General features: G+C 43.9%; 1 protein-coding gene across 20 annotated transcripts in view; it reads left to right on the top strand.

Annotated features, from left to right (window-relative positions):
* Positions 1-16712, top strand: part of LOC106578942 (neurexin-1a) — a 135190-nt gene that overhangs the window by 29689 nt on the left and 88789 nt on the right. For 14 of the 20 annotated variants that reach the window (XM_045702396.1, XM_045702410.1, XM_045702405.1 and 11 more), the window contains 5 exons: positions 6516-6817; positions 7581-7604; positions 10999-11160; positions 12989-13060; positions 13317-13541. In XM_045702396.1, the coding sequence (XP_045558352.1) occupies positions 6516-6817; positions 7581-7604; positions 10999-11160; positions 12989-13060; positions 13317-13541 (785 nt within the window). The remainder of the gene's footprint in view (positions 1-6515; positions 6818-7580; positions 7605-10998; positions 11161-12988; positions 13061-13316; positions 13542-16712) is intronic. The other 6 variants (XM_045702409.1, XM_045702406.1, XM_045702407.1 and 3 more) reach the window with 1 other exon arrangement.

Genomic DNA, 16712 nt, shown 5'->3' with positions numbered 1-16712 from the left:
TGTGTGTGTGTGTGTGTGTGTGTGTGTGTGTGTGTGTGTGTGTGTGTGTGTGTGTGTGTGTGTGTGTGTGTGTGTGTGTGTGTGTGTGTGTGTGCATGCAGAAATGTAATGGCAGTCAGACGTGGCCGTCATCTCAAAGTAAAGAGGCTTTCTGGAGCTGACTATCTGAAATGAGTTTCTCTGAAGAAGCGGAGGGGGGTGATTGTCTGTGGATGTGAGATAGGGGAGGGGGAGATAAAGAGCGAGAGGAGAGAGAGATATGTTAAGTCCTTAGATGTGTTTGGTCTATCGCCAAAGTGCCAGTCCTACTCCAGTCAAACTTATTCTGACATCAGTGTGTGTGTGTGTGTGTGTGTGTGTGTGTGTGTGTGTGTGTGTGTGTGTGTGTGTGTGTGTGTGTGTGGGGGGGGGGATGAAGTGTAGTGGATGTGGTTCATGAACCTACTCTCTTGTCAGGAACCTTGATGGAGACAAGTCCACCGCAATCTAATTTCTAGGCTTTAGCTCCCAGCTTACAGTCTTGAGACGTGCCGATGATGGAGTGGAGGGGTGTGTGTGTGGATGTGGTTAGCTAGTGGAGGGGTGTGTGTGTGGATGTGGTTAGCTAGTGGAGGGGTGTGTGTGTGGATGTGGTTAGCTAGTGGAGGGGTGTGTGTGTGTGGATGTGGTTAGCTAGTGGAGGGGTGTGTGTGTGGATGTGGTTAGCTAGTGGAGGGGTGTGTGTGTGGATGTGGTTAGCTAGTGGAGGGGTGTGTGTGTGGATGTGGTTAGCTAGTGGAGGGGTGTGTGTGTGGATGTGGTTAGCTAGTGGAGGGGTGTGTGTGTGTGTGGATGTGGTTAGCTAGTGGAGGGGTGTGTGTGTGTGTGTGTGTGTGTGTGTGTGTGTGTGTGTGTGTGTGTGTGTGTGTGTGTGTGTGTGTGTGTGTGTGTGTGTGCGTGCATGCATGTGGTTGGCAAGTGTGTGTGTGTGTGTGGTTAGCTAGTGTGTGTGTGTTACAGAGAGGACAAGCTCCATTTCAGAAACCAGACACACATACACCTTTTTGGTTACTACATGATTCCATATGTGTTATTTCATAGTTTTGATGTCGTCACTATTATTCTACAGTGTAGAAAACAGTAAAACTAAAGCACAACCTCTGAAAGAGTAGGTGTGCCCAAACTTTTGACTGGTACTGTAAATAATAGTCTTTTTTCCTGATCAATCTACACACAATAACCCCATTATGACATCACAATACACCATTATGACATCACAATATGACATCACAATACCCCATAATGACAAAGCAAAAATCAGTTTTTTTTATAAATGTTAGCAAATTTTTGCTAAAAACAAAACAAAAATATCACATTTACATAAGTATTCAGAACCTTTACTCAGTACTTTGTTGAAGCACCTTTGGCAGCGATTACAGCCTCGAGTCTTCTTGGGTATGACACTACAGGCTTGGCACACCTATTTGGGGAGTTTCTCCCATTCTTCTCTGCAGATCCTCTCAAGCTCTATCAGGTTGGATGGGGAGCGTCGCTGCACAGCTATTTTCAGGTCTCTCCAGAGTTGTTCGATCGGGTTCAAGTCCGGGCTCTGGCTGGGCCACTCAAGGACATTCAGAGACTTATCCCGAAGCCACTCCTGCGTTGTCTTGGCTGTGTGCTTAGAGTCGTTGACCTGAGCGCTCTGGAGAAGGGTTTCATCAAGGATCTTTCTGTACTTTGCTCCGTTTGCTTCAGGCCAAAGAGTTTAATCTTGGTTTCATCAGACCAGAGAATCTTGTCTTTAGGTGCCTTTTGGCAAACTCCAAGTGAGCTGTGGTGCTTTGTTTACTGAGGAGTGGCTTCTGTCTGGCCACTCTACCATAAAGGCCTGATTGGTGGAGTGCTGCAGAGATGGTTGTCCTAGAAGGTTCTCCCATCACCACATATTAACTCTGGAGCTCTGTCAGAGTGACCATCGGGTTCTTGGTCACCTCCCTTACCAAGGCCCTTCTCCCCTGATTGCTCAGTTTGGCCAGGCAGACCACCTCTAGGAAGAGTCTTGGTGTTTCCAAACTTCTTCCATTTAAGAATGATGGAGGCCACTGTGTTCCTGGGGACCTGCAAAGCTGCAGAAATGTTTTGGTACCCTTCCCCAGATCTGTGCCTCGACACAATCCTGTCTCGGAGCTCTATGGACAATTCCTTCGACCTCGTGGCTTGGTTTTTGCTCTGACGTGCACTGTCAACTGTCGGACCTTATAGCCAGGTGTGTGCCTTTCCAAATCATGTCCAACCAATTACATTTACCACAGGTGGACTCCAATCAAGTTGTAGAAACATCTCAAAGATGATCAATGGAAACAGGATGCACCTGAGTTTCACAGCAAAGGGTCTGAATACTTATGTAAATAAAGTATTTCTGTTTTTTCTTTTTAATACATTTGCAAAAATATCAAAAAAACTGTTTTCGCTTTGTCATTATGGGTTATTGTGTGTAGATTGCTGAGGATTTTTTTATTTAATCCATTTTAGAATAAGGCTGTAATGTGGAAAAAGTAAAGTGGTCTGAATACTTTCTAAAGGCACTGTATATTTTTTAGATTTGATTTAATTTACAATATTAGCAACGGTCAAGTGCCCAAGCAATAGACCTTATTCACAAAGGGGTGCAGCATAATTCAGTTGTAACTAGGCCAGTTGAAGTAGTCAGATCATTAATTATAAATACATTGTGTTATTGATGCCCATTCCGGAGCTGTTTCCCACTTTATCATCATTTCTTAACGACTTGCTTTAAGGGGTTTGTGTGTGCGTACGTGCTTGTGCGCCCTGGGATAAAACTGATCTTATCCAGCTTAAGACAAAACACTGGGCTCTAACTGGAGAGATTGTCAGAGCGGAGAGAGAGAGAGAGAGAGAGAGATTGTCAGAGAGAGAGAGAGAGAGAGGAGCTGTAGGTGACAGACAAGACGTTAGGTGTTAAGTAGTGTTAGAAGCTAGTGTGTACTGGATATTTTAATGGTTTCAGTTGTAAGGGGCTAGGCGCTAGGGTGTACATATTAAGGGTTTAGGGTGTAAATTGGTTAATAATAACATGATCATATATTCCAGAGCTGGACATCCATCAGTATGTGTAGGTGAGTGTCTTAATGTAGGTGTGTGTTGGCATTTACACATGGTGTATGTGGGATGTGTGGGTTTGAGTGTACAAAACATTAAGAACACCTGCTATAGACCTAGACTGACCAGATGAATCCAGATGAAAGCTATGATGTCCCCTGTTGTTTTCTGTCATGCTGTTCCTTCTTTTTCCGTAGTGTATTTCTGTATTGTTTTAGTGATTCACCGTAGTGAAGGTGTAGACTCAGGTTTTCTGGGTCTCTATGTTTTTGGTTGGACAGGTTTCTCAATTTCTTTCAAAGGTTTTTGCATTCTTCATCAAACCATTTGTCATTGTTGTTAGTTTTCTTTTAGGGTTTCTGCTTGAATTGAAATGTTCAATGTTAGCTGATAGTTCAAATATAGTGTTCAGGCTTCCTAATGCTAAGTTTACACCTTCACTATTGCAGGGGAACATTTTATCCAGGAAGTTCTTTAGGAGGGATTTGTTGTTGGTCAATTGTTTTTGTGGTAGGTTGCTACACTACCCTCCTTCCATCTATGGCATTGCTTAAAAGCCAGCAGTTTGCTCGGCGTTGATGCCTCATGGTTGAGTATTGCTCTGTTCAAGTAGATATGATTTTGCTGTGATCTGATAGGGGTGTCAATGTGAACTCTCTGAGAGACTCTGGGTTGAGGTCAGTGATAAAGTAGTCTACAGTACTACTGCCAAGAGATGAGCTATAGGTGTACCTACCGTCGGAGTCCCCTCGATGTCTACCATTGACTATATACAGAGTTGTGACCCGTTTTTGTTGGTTGTTTTGTCATAGTTATGTCTACGGAGGCATATTGGGGAGGGGGTCCTGTCACCTGCAGCTGTTTGTCTCCCTGTGTGCTACGAGTGTCGGGTTCTTGACAAGTTCTGGCATTTACTGTAGGTCGCCACAAACTAGGACTATATGTCCCTGGACCTGGAAATGGTTGATCTCCCCCTCTCTGTCTCTCTCCCTCCCTCCCTCCCTCCCTCTCTCTCTCTGCTTCTCTCTCCATCTCTTCCTCTCACTCTCTCTCTCTCTCTCTCTCTCTCTCTCAGGTAGTGTAGTCACCCTGCTGTTTCTCTATCCTCCATTTTGATTTAGTACAGCTGTCCCTGATAATGCACTGTTCACTCAATCACTCTCTCTCTCTCTCAGAAGCACACACGCACCAGTGGAGGCTGCTGAGGGGAGGACAGCTCATAATAATGGCTGGAACGGAGTGAATGGGATGGCATCAAACACCTGGAAACCACGTGTTGATGTATTTAATACCATTCCACTGATTTCACTCCTGTTATTACCACGAGCCCGTCCTCCCCAATTAAGGAGCCACCAACCTCCTGTGACACGCACACACACACAGCTGTAGCCTAATTGCACGGGGTTGCCATGGAAATGACAAATGAGTATGTGAGAGGCTGAGGAGAGGAAAGAGCCGTTACATCAGCTGCAGAGTGTGATGTAATAGAATGGTGAACGGCCCACAGATGTCCTGCTGTCTGATCTACTGATTGACTGGTTGCCTGACATCTAATGGTATGAATGTAAATTAGATCTACAATGTAATGGTGGTGAATGGGTGTGTGTGTTCATTGTAAGAAATTGGTTCCTGTCACACTCAGCCCACACTCTCCCTCTCGCTCTACCTCTCCACGGTAAAGACTCACCGCAGGCTCTCAGTTGGTAAAAGCTTTCCTGACACAAATACACCAAAATGTACACACACGCTGTGAGGGAGGTAATTACCAGTGGCGTGTATTCGTGGATGCAGAGGGAAGCCAGGCTGTTTGACCAAATATTTGACCAATAAAAAAATGTAAGAAATCAAATAAATGATCTTTCGTCTCTCTGTGTTTTCATAACTTTCCTTCAGTTCTGATCTAACCGTAAATCAATATGTTGTACCACTGGCCTGAGACGATTGAAGTTCAATATGTAGCCTAGATGTAGCCTAGCAGCCTCACATTAGCTAGCTAGCTAACTTAGCTGGTTCATTGTTGCCCATGCGAGGAAGTCAGGCTAGCAAGCATTTTAGCTAGGTAGCCTTTGACAACAAAAACTAAAAGCATACTGTAAGACAGAGCCGACCGTTTTGCCAACATGAAAGAGAGGAGGATGGCATTGGCCTTCAACTAGTCTACAAATTGGGTAAATCCTTTTTTTGCTTTACTTGCACATGTCACACACACACACACACACAGAAATCAGTGCCATGGCCAGCCACATTATATTTAGCAACATTGATTGGACTAAATAGTTTTTGGTATCTGTAAGTTTGTTTTGACTGTTTTAAACTACGTATATATAGCCTTGTTGATTTGATGTTGAAATGTTCAAGTGTAAATGGTGCTGGAATAACAGAGGTAGTGTTGCTGTGCTCAGTAGTTAGTAAACTGTGAAAAACAGGATCTTTCTTGGCCATGCTGTATGTCATGTACATGTAACTGTTTCTATACAATATTCTCTTTGTGGACTTCACAGGACAGATGTTTTGTGATGAAACAAACATATGTGTAGATGAATTTATTCCACAACAGTGTGACTTCTGTATTTTTGTTGTCCCGGCCTTATTGTATTCCACGGTGCCGTATGAACAAATGGGTTATAGAGCAAACAACACAAATATCACAACATAGGTTGTAATATGGCTTTTTTACCGGCTTGACTTGGCTTCCTCAGTGTTTTTATCCATGTACCACTGCTGGTGATTACACCCAGAACACAGACACACACACACACACAGACACACACACACACACACACACACAGACACACACCCAGAACACACACACACAGACACACACAGACACAGACACACACACACAGATACACACACACACACACACCCAGAAACACACACACACACACACACACACACACACAGACACACACATGATCACACACTCTGGCAAATATCTTTCTATTAACATTCACATACTGGCACACACACTGGAACACATTTGATTATATTATGCTAAATTATACATGGCTGGTTGCTGATAGGTACTTAAGAACACACACACACACACACTCATACACACACATCATTTAAAAATCTCTAAACAAGATGACAGATTTTATAATGACTGTTGAATGCATCAGAAAGCGAAGCATCACAACATATCCATATGGTTTAATGTCAACCCACTCATGAATGATCCATCCAACTCATATCAGACTACTGGATGAGCAAACAAAGAGTTAGATAGAAACATGTCTCAGGTTATTAGGTTTCCATTTGACACCAACATCGTTGTTTACACATTTAACATTATGGCCATGATGTTATATTATAAACATTATAAAACATTAACAACATTGACTGGTCTCTGTTTCTCTTTCTCCCCACTTCTCTCCCCATCCCTCCATCCTTCCATCTAACCTCCCTCCCTCCAGCCCGTGAGGACTACGTAGCAACCTTTAAGGGGTCAGAGTATTTCTGCTATGACCTGTCTCCCAGCCCCATCCAGTCCTCTAGTGATGAGATCACCCTGAGCTTTAAGACCCTGCAGAGGAACGGCCTGATGCTCCACACGGGCAAATCAGCCGACTACGTCAACCTGGCCTTAAAGAACGGAGCCGTGTCACTGGTCATCAACCTGGGGTCCGGGGCCTTCGAGGCCCTGGTGGAGCCGGTTAACGGGAAGTTTAACGATAACTCCTGGCACGATGTCAAGGTCACACGCAACCTGAGACAGGTAACCTGGCAACGGCAGGGGAGGGGCGAGATGAAGAGGGGGTTATAGAGAGAGGGGGTTATAGAGAGAGGGGGTTATAGAGAGAGGGGGTTATAGAAAGAGGGGGTTATAGAGAGAGGGGGGGGTTATAGAAAGAGGGGGTTATAGAAAGAGGGGTTTATAGAAAGGGGTTTATAGAGAGAGTGGGTTATAGAGAGAGGGGGGGTTATAGAGAGAGTGGATTATAGAAAGAGGGGGGGCTATAGAGAGAGGGGGGGCTATAGAGAGAGGGGGGGCTATAGAGAGAGGGGGGGGCTATAGAGAGAGGGGGGGTTATAGAGAGAGGGGGGTTATAGAGAGAGGGGGGGTTATAAGGGGAAAGAGATAAAGAGGGTGAACGAGGGATACATAGGCAAAGAGAAAGAGGTTGTGTGCCTGAGAGAGAAAGAGGGTGTATTTGTCTTAAACTCACTGTGTGTGTGTGTGTGTGTGTGTGTGTGTGTGTGTATTAGCGTCAGGACTGGGGGCACTATGGTTCTGCTAACTGTAGTCTTCTGCTGTTTGCCTGTGTGTACCAACCACTAACTACTAACTGTACTTACTAACCTGCTAGTAATACTAACTAACCTCCATCCATGGAATGTGTCATACTACTAACCTGTTGCCTTCTCCTAGCCTTCTCCACACCTCTCTAACCTCCACTGGCCTTCTACCTTTTCTTTGTCCTTTACGGATGTTGTTCTGTTCACACTTGTTGCTCTCCTTCCTCCCCCTCTCCACAAAGCACTCAGGCATTGGACACGCTATGGTAAACAAACTCCATTGTTTGGTAGATATAACTCTAATCCTTTCCTAAAGCTATACTAGAACAGGATGATGTCGGTTGGTACTCTCAGCTTAACACTCCCTTCCTCCTAGCCCCGCTATTTTTCTCTACCTTTCCTTTTACCTTTTTCCGACGTTCACTCCATCTCCCCGTTGTTAACATGTAGGCGCTTCCTGATTGGCTCATTCCTCAGCTGCATGCGATTGGCCATTCCCCCTGCATGGTGCAATTTCAGGTCCTGCCTCTCTGATTTGTCCATTAAACACAGAGACAGAGGCCAACCTCCCTCCCCCGTTTTAATTTTCTCCTGATCTTTTTCTCCATTCCTCCTCTGCATGCTGTCCACCCTGCTGCTGAGCCCAGGCTCTTCTGTTGTTGTTTGTTTTCTCGTTCCTATCTGCCTCTTGCTGTTGACTGCATGCAGCGAGAGGCGGCTGCATGTGTGTGGAATGACTAACCCATTTAACACTGTGTGTGTCAGTGTGTGTGTCAGTGTATGTGTCACATCATTCAGACCTGCTAATCTGACTAACTCCCCACACACACTCTAACCCACAACCCCTACCCTTCACACACTCCAACCCTCAACACTATCATCACTACTAGCATCATGTTTATCACTAAACTCAACACTACTAACAGCACTAACACCATTTACTATCAGAATATTAATTAATACCTAATACACTAACAGATTGTGGCTGCTGAGCCTCAACATATGCCTGAATAACCTGATTAGCTACTTATGCTAATGCTATATAGCCAGGGTAATCCTGGTTAGCTACTTATGCTAATGCTATATAGCCAGGGAAATCCTGGTTAGCTACTTATAGTAATGCTATATAGCCAGGCAAATCCTGGTTAGCTACTTATGCTAATGCTATATAGCCAGGGAAATCCTAGTTAGTTACTTATGCTGATGCTATATAGCCAGGGAAATCCTGGTTAGCTACTTATGCTAATGCTATATAGCCAGGGCAATCCTGATTAGGTACTTATGCTAATGGTATATATCCAGGGTAGTCTAGGTTAGGTACTTATGCTAATGCTATATAGCCAGGGTAATCCTCGTTAGCTACTGATGCTAAAGCTAGCTACAACCTGAGCTGACTACACATGCTACTGTAATCTAGTCAGTGGGTTAGCCATTGTTGCTAATGAACTAGTCAATATCAAGCTTGTTTGCGTTTTATAGAACCAATGTTATTCCTTTGATTGTTCTCATGGCAGATCGATTACGAAGGTCAAAGGTGTTGTGGATCCACTGACAGAGAAGACTGAGTGATGCTTTTATTTAGGTTCAATATTTCCATAAGAAGTTCAAACTCATTATTATTGCTTTAACTGAAGCCTGAAAATAATAAAAAATAGCATTTATTGGGTGACTAGATTCCCTAATGCACAATAGGGTGCATTGATTTGGGGTCAAATTCCACCCTCCCGTTGCACCGAGTGAGCTGAGTACACCTACTCTCTTGTCTCGTGCGCGTGGGGACATTTAAGCAGAACAGCAGAGAATGTATGCTTGTTGCGCTCTTCAGAGTGGAGAGTCGGAAGTAAGGTAATGAATCTACAAGAAACACCTCCCCCAATTTTCCAAACCACCATTGTCTGTGTATGGAATGGGGAGTTCCACATTCCCTCCATGCAATGCTCCACGCAATGGATGCTGCAAGAAGCATAAATTGCCTATTAGTCAGCTAATGTTAACTAGCTGTATAAGCTAATACCATTGCTGGTAAAATAATGAATGTAGCTAGCTAGTAGCTAAATATTGGAATTGACTGGTAGGAGGCATATTGTCACGAGGAAAGAAATGTAGGGGTGAAGGTCACCCCCAGGGCAGAATTTAGATGCATAGCATCTTGTCCATGATGCTCTGAGGGCAGAGAACTTGGAAAATTTGGTAAAATGGTTTAAGGCCAGTGATGTAGTACTCGACTCCAGGACTTGGTGATTTCCATGACTTGGACCACTTACTTGGCCAGTGTTGACTTTGTCAGGTAAAGTCTCTCCCTTGCATAACATGTATATCCCGTGCAACGTCCTAGCTACAAATCAAATCATTGGTTGCGTACACAGATTTGCAGATGTTATCGCAGGTGCAGCAAAATGCTCGTGTTTCTAGCTCCAACAGTGCAGTAGTACCTAGCAATAATAAAAAAATATACAAATAAACTATACACACACATCATCCAGAATTTTTTTAAACGAAATGAAGAAATATCAGAACGAGCAATGTCAGAGTCTGGAATATAAATATATATGTATATGAAGGTGTATAGACATTATAGAAAGTACATTAATATAAAAGGTGTGTACAGTAGTAGTTATATAGGATGAGCCATGACTAGAATACAGTATATACATACAGTGCCTTCGAGAAAGTATTTATACCCCTTGACTTATTCCACATTGAAAATCTGTGGAAAGACTTGAAAATTGCTGTTCACCGCCGAAGAATGGGAGAACATCGCCAAATCCAAAGCTGATACAGACATGCCCAAGACGACTCAAAGCTGTAATCGCCGCCGAAGGTGCTTCTACAAAGTATTGACTCAAGGATGTGAATAGTTATGTATTTCATTTTCATAAAATGTGACAACATTTCTAAAAACCTGTTTGAGAGAAAAAATATATTTAATCCATTTTGAATACAGCCTGTAAAATAACAAAATGTGGACTAAATCAAGGGGTATGAATACTTTCTGAAGGCACTGTATGTAAACATTATTAAAGTGACCAGTGTTCAAGGACTATGTACATAGGGCAGCAGTCTCTAAGGTGCAGGGTAGAGTACCAGGTGGTTCAACAGGACATTTTAGGTAGCTTCAGTATTAGCTAGATATTTTAAATTAGGAACTTATCTTGAAAGATTGTTGGACTGCAGCCTTTAGCCCAATCAAGGGACTCGTGACTCGACTCAAACTTGAGTATAAAGGACACAGACTTGGACTCAGATTTGTATTTGTTCTGCCTGCAGGACAGATCTGCTGCCCTGAGAACAGAGTTGGTTCTATAATACCCTAACAAGCCCAAACCACCTCATCACACAGACAGGAAACAGGTCCAAACACGCTAGATCAATTAAAACAACAGAAAAACACAGTTAGACCAATCAAATCACACAAACCAAACAACAGATAGACCAATCAAATCACAGACCTAACACAGCTAGACTAATCAAATCACAGACCAGTCCAATACAGCTGACCAATCAATCCAATCAACTGACCAACAAACCACAGCCAAGACCAGACCACCTCCCCAGAAACCTACCAAGTCAGTAAGGGGGCAGACTAATTTGGCAGGCTAGCGCATAGCGCTGCGTTTGGTGTGAGTATAGCGTGCCCTTTCCCTGTGCTTTGTTGCATAGGTGACCATCTCCGTGGACGGCATCCTGACCACTACGGGCTACACCCAGGAAGACTACACCATGTTGGGCTCAGACGATTTCTTCTACGTGGGAGGAAGTCCCAGTACTGCTGACCTCCCTGGATCTCCTGTTAGCAACAACTTCATGGGCTGCCTTAAAGAGGTGGGGTGTACACACACACACACTAACCCACTCGTACTCATCTATACATTATACACACATGCATACACACGTCTACATATGCGCACATCACAGTCGCATACAGAGCTAGGCCTACAGGTTTATCCACAGGTTCATGATCTCATACAGTGTATACGGTAATAATGTACACAGAGAGATGCACACATCTCATACAGTATATACGGTAATAATGTACACAGAGAGATGCACACACATCTCATCTCATTAGCCTTCCCTGTAGCTCAGTTGGTAGAGCATGGTGTTTGCAACACCAGGGTTGTGGGTTCGATTCCCACGGGGGGCCAGCACAGAAAAAAAATGTATGAAATTGTATGAAATGTATGCATTCACTACTGTAAGTCGCTCTGGATAAGAGCGTCTGCTAAATGACTAAAATGTAAATGTAAAATGTCATACAGTATATACGGTAATAATGTACACAGAGAGATACACACACATCTCATACAGTATATACGGTAATAATGTACACAGAGAGATGCACACACATCTCATACAGTATATACGGTAATAATGTACACAGAGAGATACACACACATCTCATACAGTATATACGGTAATAATGTACACAGAGAGACACACATCTCATACAGTAAATACGGTAATAATAAACACAGAGAGATGCACACGCATCTCATACAGTATATACGGTAATAATGTACACAGAGAGATACACACACATCTCATACAGTGTATACGGTAATAATGTACACAGAGAGATGCACACACATCTCATACAGTATATACGGTAATAATGTACACAGAGAGATACACACACATCTCATACAGTATATACGGTAATAATGTACACAGAGAGATACACACACATCTCATACAGTATATACGGTAATAATGTACACAGAGAGACACACATCTCATACAGTAAATACGGTAATAATAAACACAGAGAGATGCACACACATCTCATACAGTATATACGGTAATAAGACACAGAGAGATACACACACACATTTGGCAGTGGCACACGCACCTACTCTCCCTCTGCAGGCTTCAGTATCAGAGAGAATCAGTGATGAGTGTTGCTGAGGGAGCAAACGCAGCGCTAAGCGCTAACATGCTAATTGGCTCTGCCACCGAGACCCTCTATCCATCCGCTCTGCTCCAAATGCGCCAACGGCACACACACACACACACACACATAGATACACACAAACAAACAGACAGATGATTTGCCAACGGTGATATCATTAGTAGTGTGTGTGCGTGCGTGCGTTCGCGCGTGCGTGTGGTTGATTGGGACTGATGGTGTTGTAGGCATGCTGCTGTCATTTACATATCTAATGTGATCGTATGCTAATCCATGGGAAATAATTAAGATGTACGACGGAACATACTCGCATGACTGATCATCAGCCCTGTACAATATTTAATGCGCACCAACACACAAACTTATGCACGTACACACACACACACATACACACACACACACACACACACACACACATAAAAGGCTGCATCTCATTAGTTCTTCCTCTCCTCTTGTCCTCTCCTCATGTCCTCTCCTCCTCACCTCATTTCCTCTCCTCATCTCCTCTCCTTCATCTAGACTGGTATTGGAACACAGGTTTGGTGGAAGCAACATGACAGTGATAACTGAGGCTTTGCTTTCTTCTGTGACTGAAGGAGAGGAGACAAGGAGAGAGGAGATACAAGACTACATTTACATTTACATTTAAGTCATTTAGCAGACGCTCTTATTTGCACTCTTGCTCTCAACCCTAATAACCTCTTTCCCTGACCCCTGCCCTGACCCCTCAACCCTGACCGGAAGGTGGTGTATAAGAACAATGATGTACGGTTGGAGCTGTCTCGGCTGGCTAAGCAGGGAGATGCTAAGATGAAGGTAATATACCATAGTTTCTTATTGGCTGGTCTTATTGGCTGGTCTCAAATCGCATCCTAACCCTTAAGTAGTCCATTGCAACACAGCCCTACTACTCAGTGTTTCACTTTATTTTATTGTTTCAATTTAATGTGTTACATTTTTAACATTTGATTTGATTTGACTACAGGGGCCTGAAGAAAATAAGTAACATACTAAATGAAGAATAAATAATTGAGAGGAACAAACTAACTTAACAAACTTTCCCATCCATCAGGTGAGCGGTATAGTGGCGTTTAAGTGTGAGAGCGTGGCGACCCTCGATCCCGTGACCTTTGACACCCCAGAATCGTTTGTGGCATTGAGCAAGTGGAGCGCCAAGAAGGCAGGGTCAATCTCCTTTGACTTTAGAACGACAGAACCCAATGGACTGATGCTCTTCAGCCACGGGAAACCACGGCAACAGCAACGCAAAGACCCCCGCACACCCCCCACCCTAAAGGTAAGGAGACACATGCTGACCAAGCACACATTGGATGTTTCTCAATATGCGTACTACTGTGCTTCACACTCTCATGCGCCGAGTGCATTCTCCAAGCACGTTCTCTTGATTACGTTCTTATGAGGACGAGAGTGTGGAGAACACATAAATCCTTCCATTTGAGAAGGACTCCCCTACTGTATTACCTCACGCTGAGCAGCACTCCCCCTACTGTATTACCTCACGCTGAGCAGCACTCCCACTGTATTACCTCACGCTGAGCAGCACTCCCCCTACTGTATTACCTCACGCTGAGCAGCACTCCCCCTACTGTATTACCTCACGCTGAGCAGCACTCCCCCTACTGTATTACCTCACGCTGAGCAGCACTCCCCCTACTGTATTACCTCACGCTGAGCAGCACTCCCCTACAGTATTACCTCACGCTGAGCAGCACTCCCCCTACTGTATTACCTCACGCTGAGCAGCACTCCCCTACTGTATTACCTCACGCTGAGCAGCACTCCCCTACTGTATTACTTCACGCTGAGCAGCACTCCCCCTACTGTATTACCTCACGCTGAGCAGCACACCCCTACTGTATTACCTCACGCTGAGCAGCACTCCCCCTACTGTATTACCTCACGCTGAGCAGCACTCCCCCTACAGTATTACCTCACGCTGAGCAGCACTCCCCCTACTGTATTACCTCACGCTGAGCAGCACTCCCCTACTGTATTACCTCACGCTGAGCAGCACTCCCCCTACTGTATTACCTCACGCTGAGCAGCACTCCCCCTACTGTATTACCTCACGCTGAGCAGCACTCCCCTACTGTATTACTTCACGCTGAGCAGCACTCCCCCTACTGTATTACCTCACGCTGAGCAGCACACCCCCTACTGTATTACCTCACGCTGAGCAGCACTCCCCTACTGTATTACCTCACGCTGAGCAGCACTCCCCCTACTGTATTACCTCACGCTGAGCAGCACTCCCCCTACTGTATTACCTCACGCTGAGCAGCACTCACCCTACTGTATTACCTCACGCTGCACCTCCCCCTACTGTATTACCTCACGCTGAGCAGCACTCCCCCTACTGTATTACCTCACGCTGAGCAGCACTCCCCCTACTGTATTACCTCACGCTGAGCAGCACTCCCCCTACTGTATTACCTCACGCTGAGCAACACTCCCCTACTGTATTACCTCACGCTGAGCAACACTCCCCCTACTGTATTACCTCACGCTGAGCAGCACTCCCCCTACTGTATTACCTCACGCTGAGCAACACTCCCCTACTGTATTACCTCACGCTGAGCAGCACTCCCCCTACTGTATTACCTCACGCTGAGCAGCACTCCCCCTACTGTATTACCTCACGCTGAGCAGCACTCCCCCTACTGTATTACCTCACGCTGAGCAGCACTCCCCCTACTGTATTACCTCACGCTGAGCAGCACTCCCCCTACTGTATTACCTCACGCTGCACCTCCCCATTCACTGAACCTTCTTCCAGCCAGGACAATGACAACAATAGAGACCAAACAAGATGTACACAAAGCAAACGTTTTACTTCATAACTATCAGCTATCTATATGTGAATCGTAATAATGTACCTAGCCAGATAGTTTAACAGGCTAAAGTTACCTAAAACAAATGTTATTTAGTGGATATTTCTTACTGTATTAAGATCAAATATTGTAGTCAGGCAACGTATGAGATATAAATAGGCAACATTTCATTCCAAAGTCAGAGTAAATTTCATTTTGCTTGAACTCAAATAATGGCGCCATTGATTTCAATAAATTGTCCGTAATTCCTTACTTGGTTGCATTATATCTGCATGCTTTCCGTTGAAGCTTGCATCGATGCATGCTTCAGAATATGTACAAACAGAGTACGCAGTACAGATTCATAAAGTGCAATCCGTGCTCCGTTTCACATACTTTGATTTGGACTCGTACTCCGACCCTCCCATGCTCCAATTTGCATACTCAGAGCACGGTAGCATGCGTTTTGAGGAACACCCACACACACCGCCTCTTGCACCACCCCACTTTAAGGTAAGACCACACACACACACACATATGCATACGCACATTAACCACACACGACCCTCGCATCCACCCCACCCTAAAGGTAGACACATACACACACACATTCATAATATATTAATGCTTATACTGGTGTTGATGTTTATACTGGTGTTGATGTTTATACTGGTGTTGATGTTTATACTGGTGTTGGTGTTTATACTGGTGTTGATGTTTATACTGGTGTTGGTGTTTATACTGGTGTTGATGTTTATACTGGTGTTGGTGTTTATACTGGTGTTGATGTTTATACTGGTGTTGATGTTTATACTGGTGTTGATGTTTATACTGGTGTTGGTGTTTATACTGGTGTTGATGTTTATACTGGTGTTGATGTTTATACTGGTGTTGATGTTTGTACTGGTGTTGATGTTTATACTGGTGTTGATGTTTATACTGGTGTTGATGTTTATACTGGTGTTGATGTTTATACTGGTGTTGATGTTTATACTGGTGTTGGTGTTTATACTGGTGTTGATGTTTATACTGGTGTTGATGTTTGTACTGGTGTTGATGTTTATACTGGTGTTGATGTTTATACTGGTGTTGATGTTTATACTGGTGTTGGTGTTTATACTGGTGTTGATGTTTATACTGGTGTTGATGTTTATACTGGTGTTGATGTTTATACTGGTGTTGATGTTTATACTGGTGTTGGTGTTTATACTGGTGTTGGTGTTTATACTGGTGTTGATGTTTATACTGGTGTTGATGTTTATACTGGTGTTGATGTTTATACTGGTGTTGATGTTTATACTGGTGTTGGTGTTTATACTGGTGTTGATGTTTATACTGGTGTTGATGTTTATACTGGTGTTGATGTTTATACTGGTGTTGATGTTTATACTGGTGTTGATGTTTATACTGGTGTTGGTGTTTATACTGGTGTTGATGTTTATACTGGTGTTGATGTTTATACTGGTGTTGATGTTTATACTGGTGTTGATGTTTATACTGGTGTTGATGTTTATACTGGTGTTGATGTTTATACTGGTGTTGATGTTTATACTGGTGTTGATGTTTATACTGGTGTTGATGTTTATACTGGTGTTGATGTTTGTACTGGTGTTGATGTTTATACTGGTGTTGATGTT

This window comes from Salmo salar, chromosome ssa19 (assembly GCF_905237065.1).
Source record: "Salmo salar chromosome ssa19, Ssal_v3.1, whole genome shotgun sequence".
NCBI classification, from domain to species: domain Eukaryota; kingdom Metazoa; phylum Chordata; class Actinopteri; order Salmoniformes; family Salmonidae; genus Salmo; species Salmo salar.
This window is presented reverse-complemented; position numbering and strand designations above follow the sequence as displayed.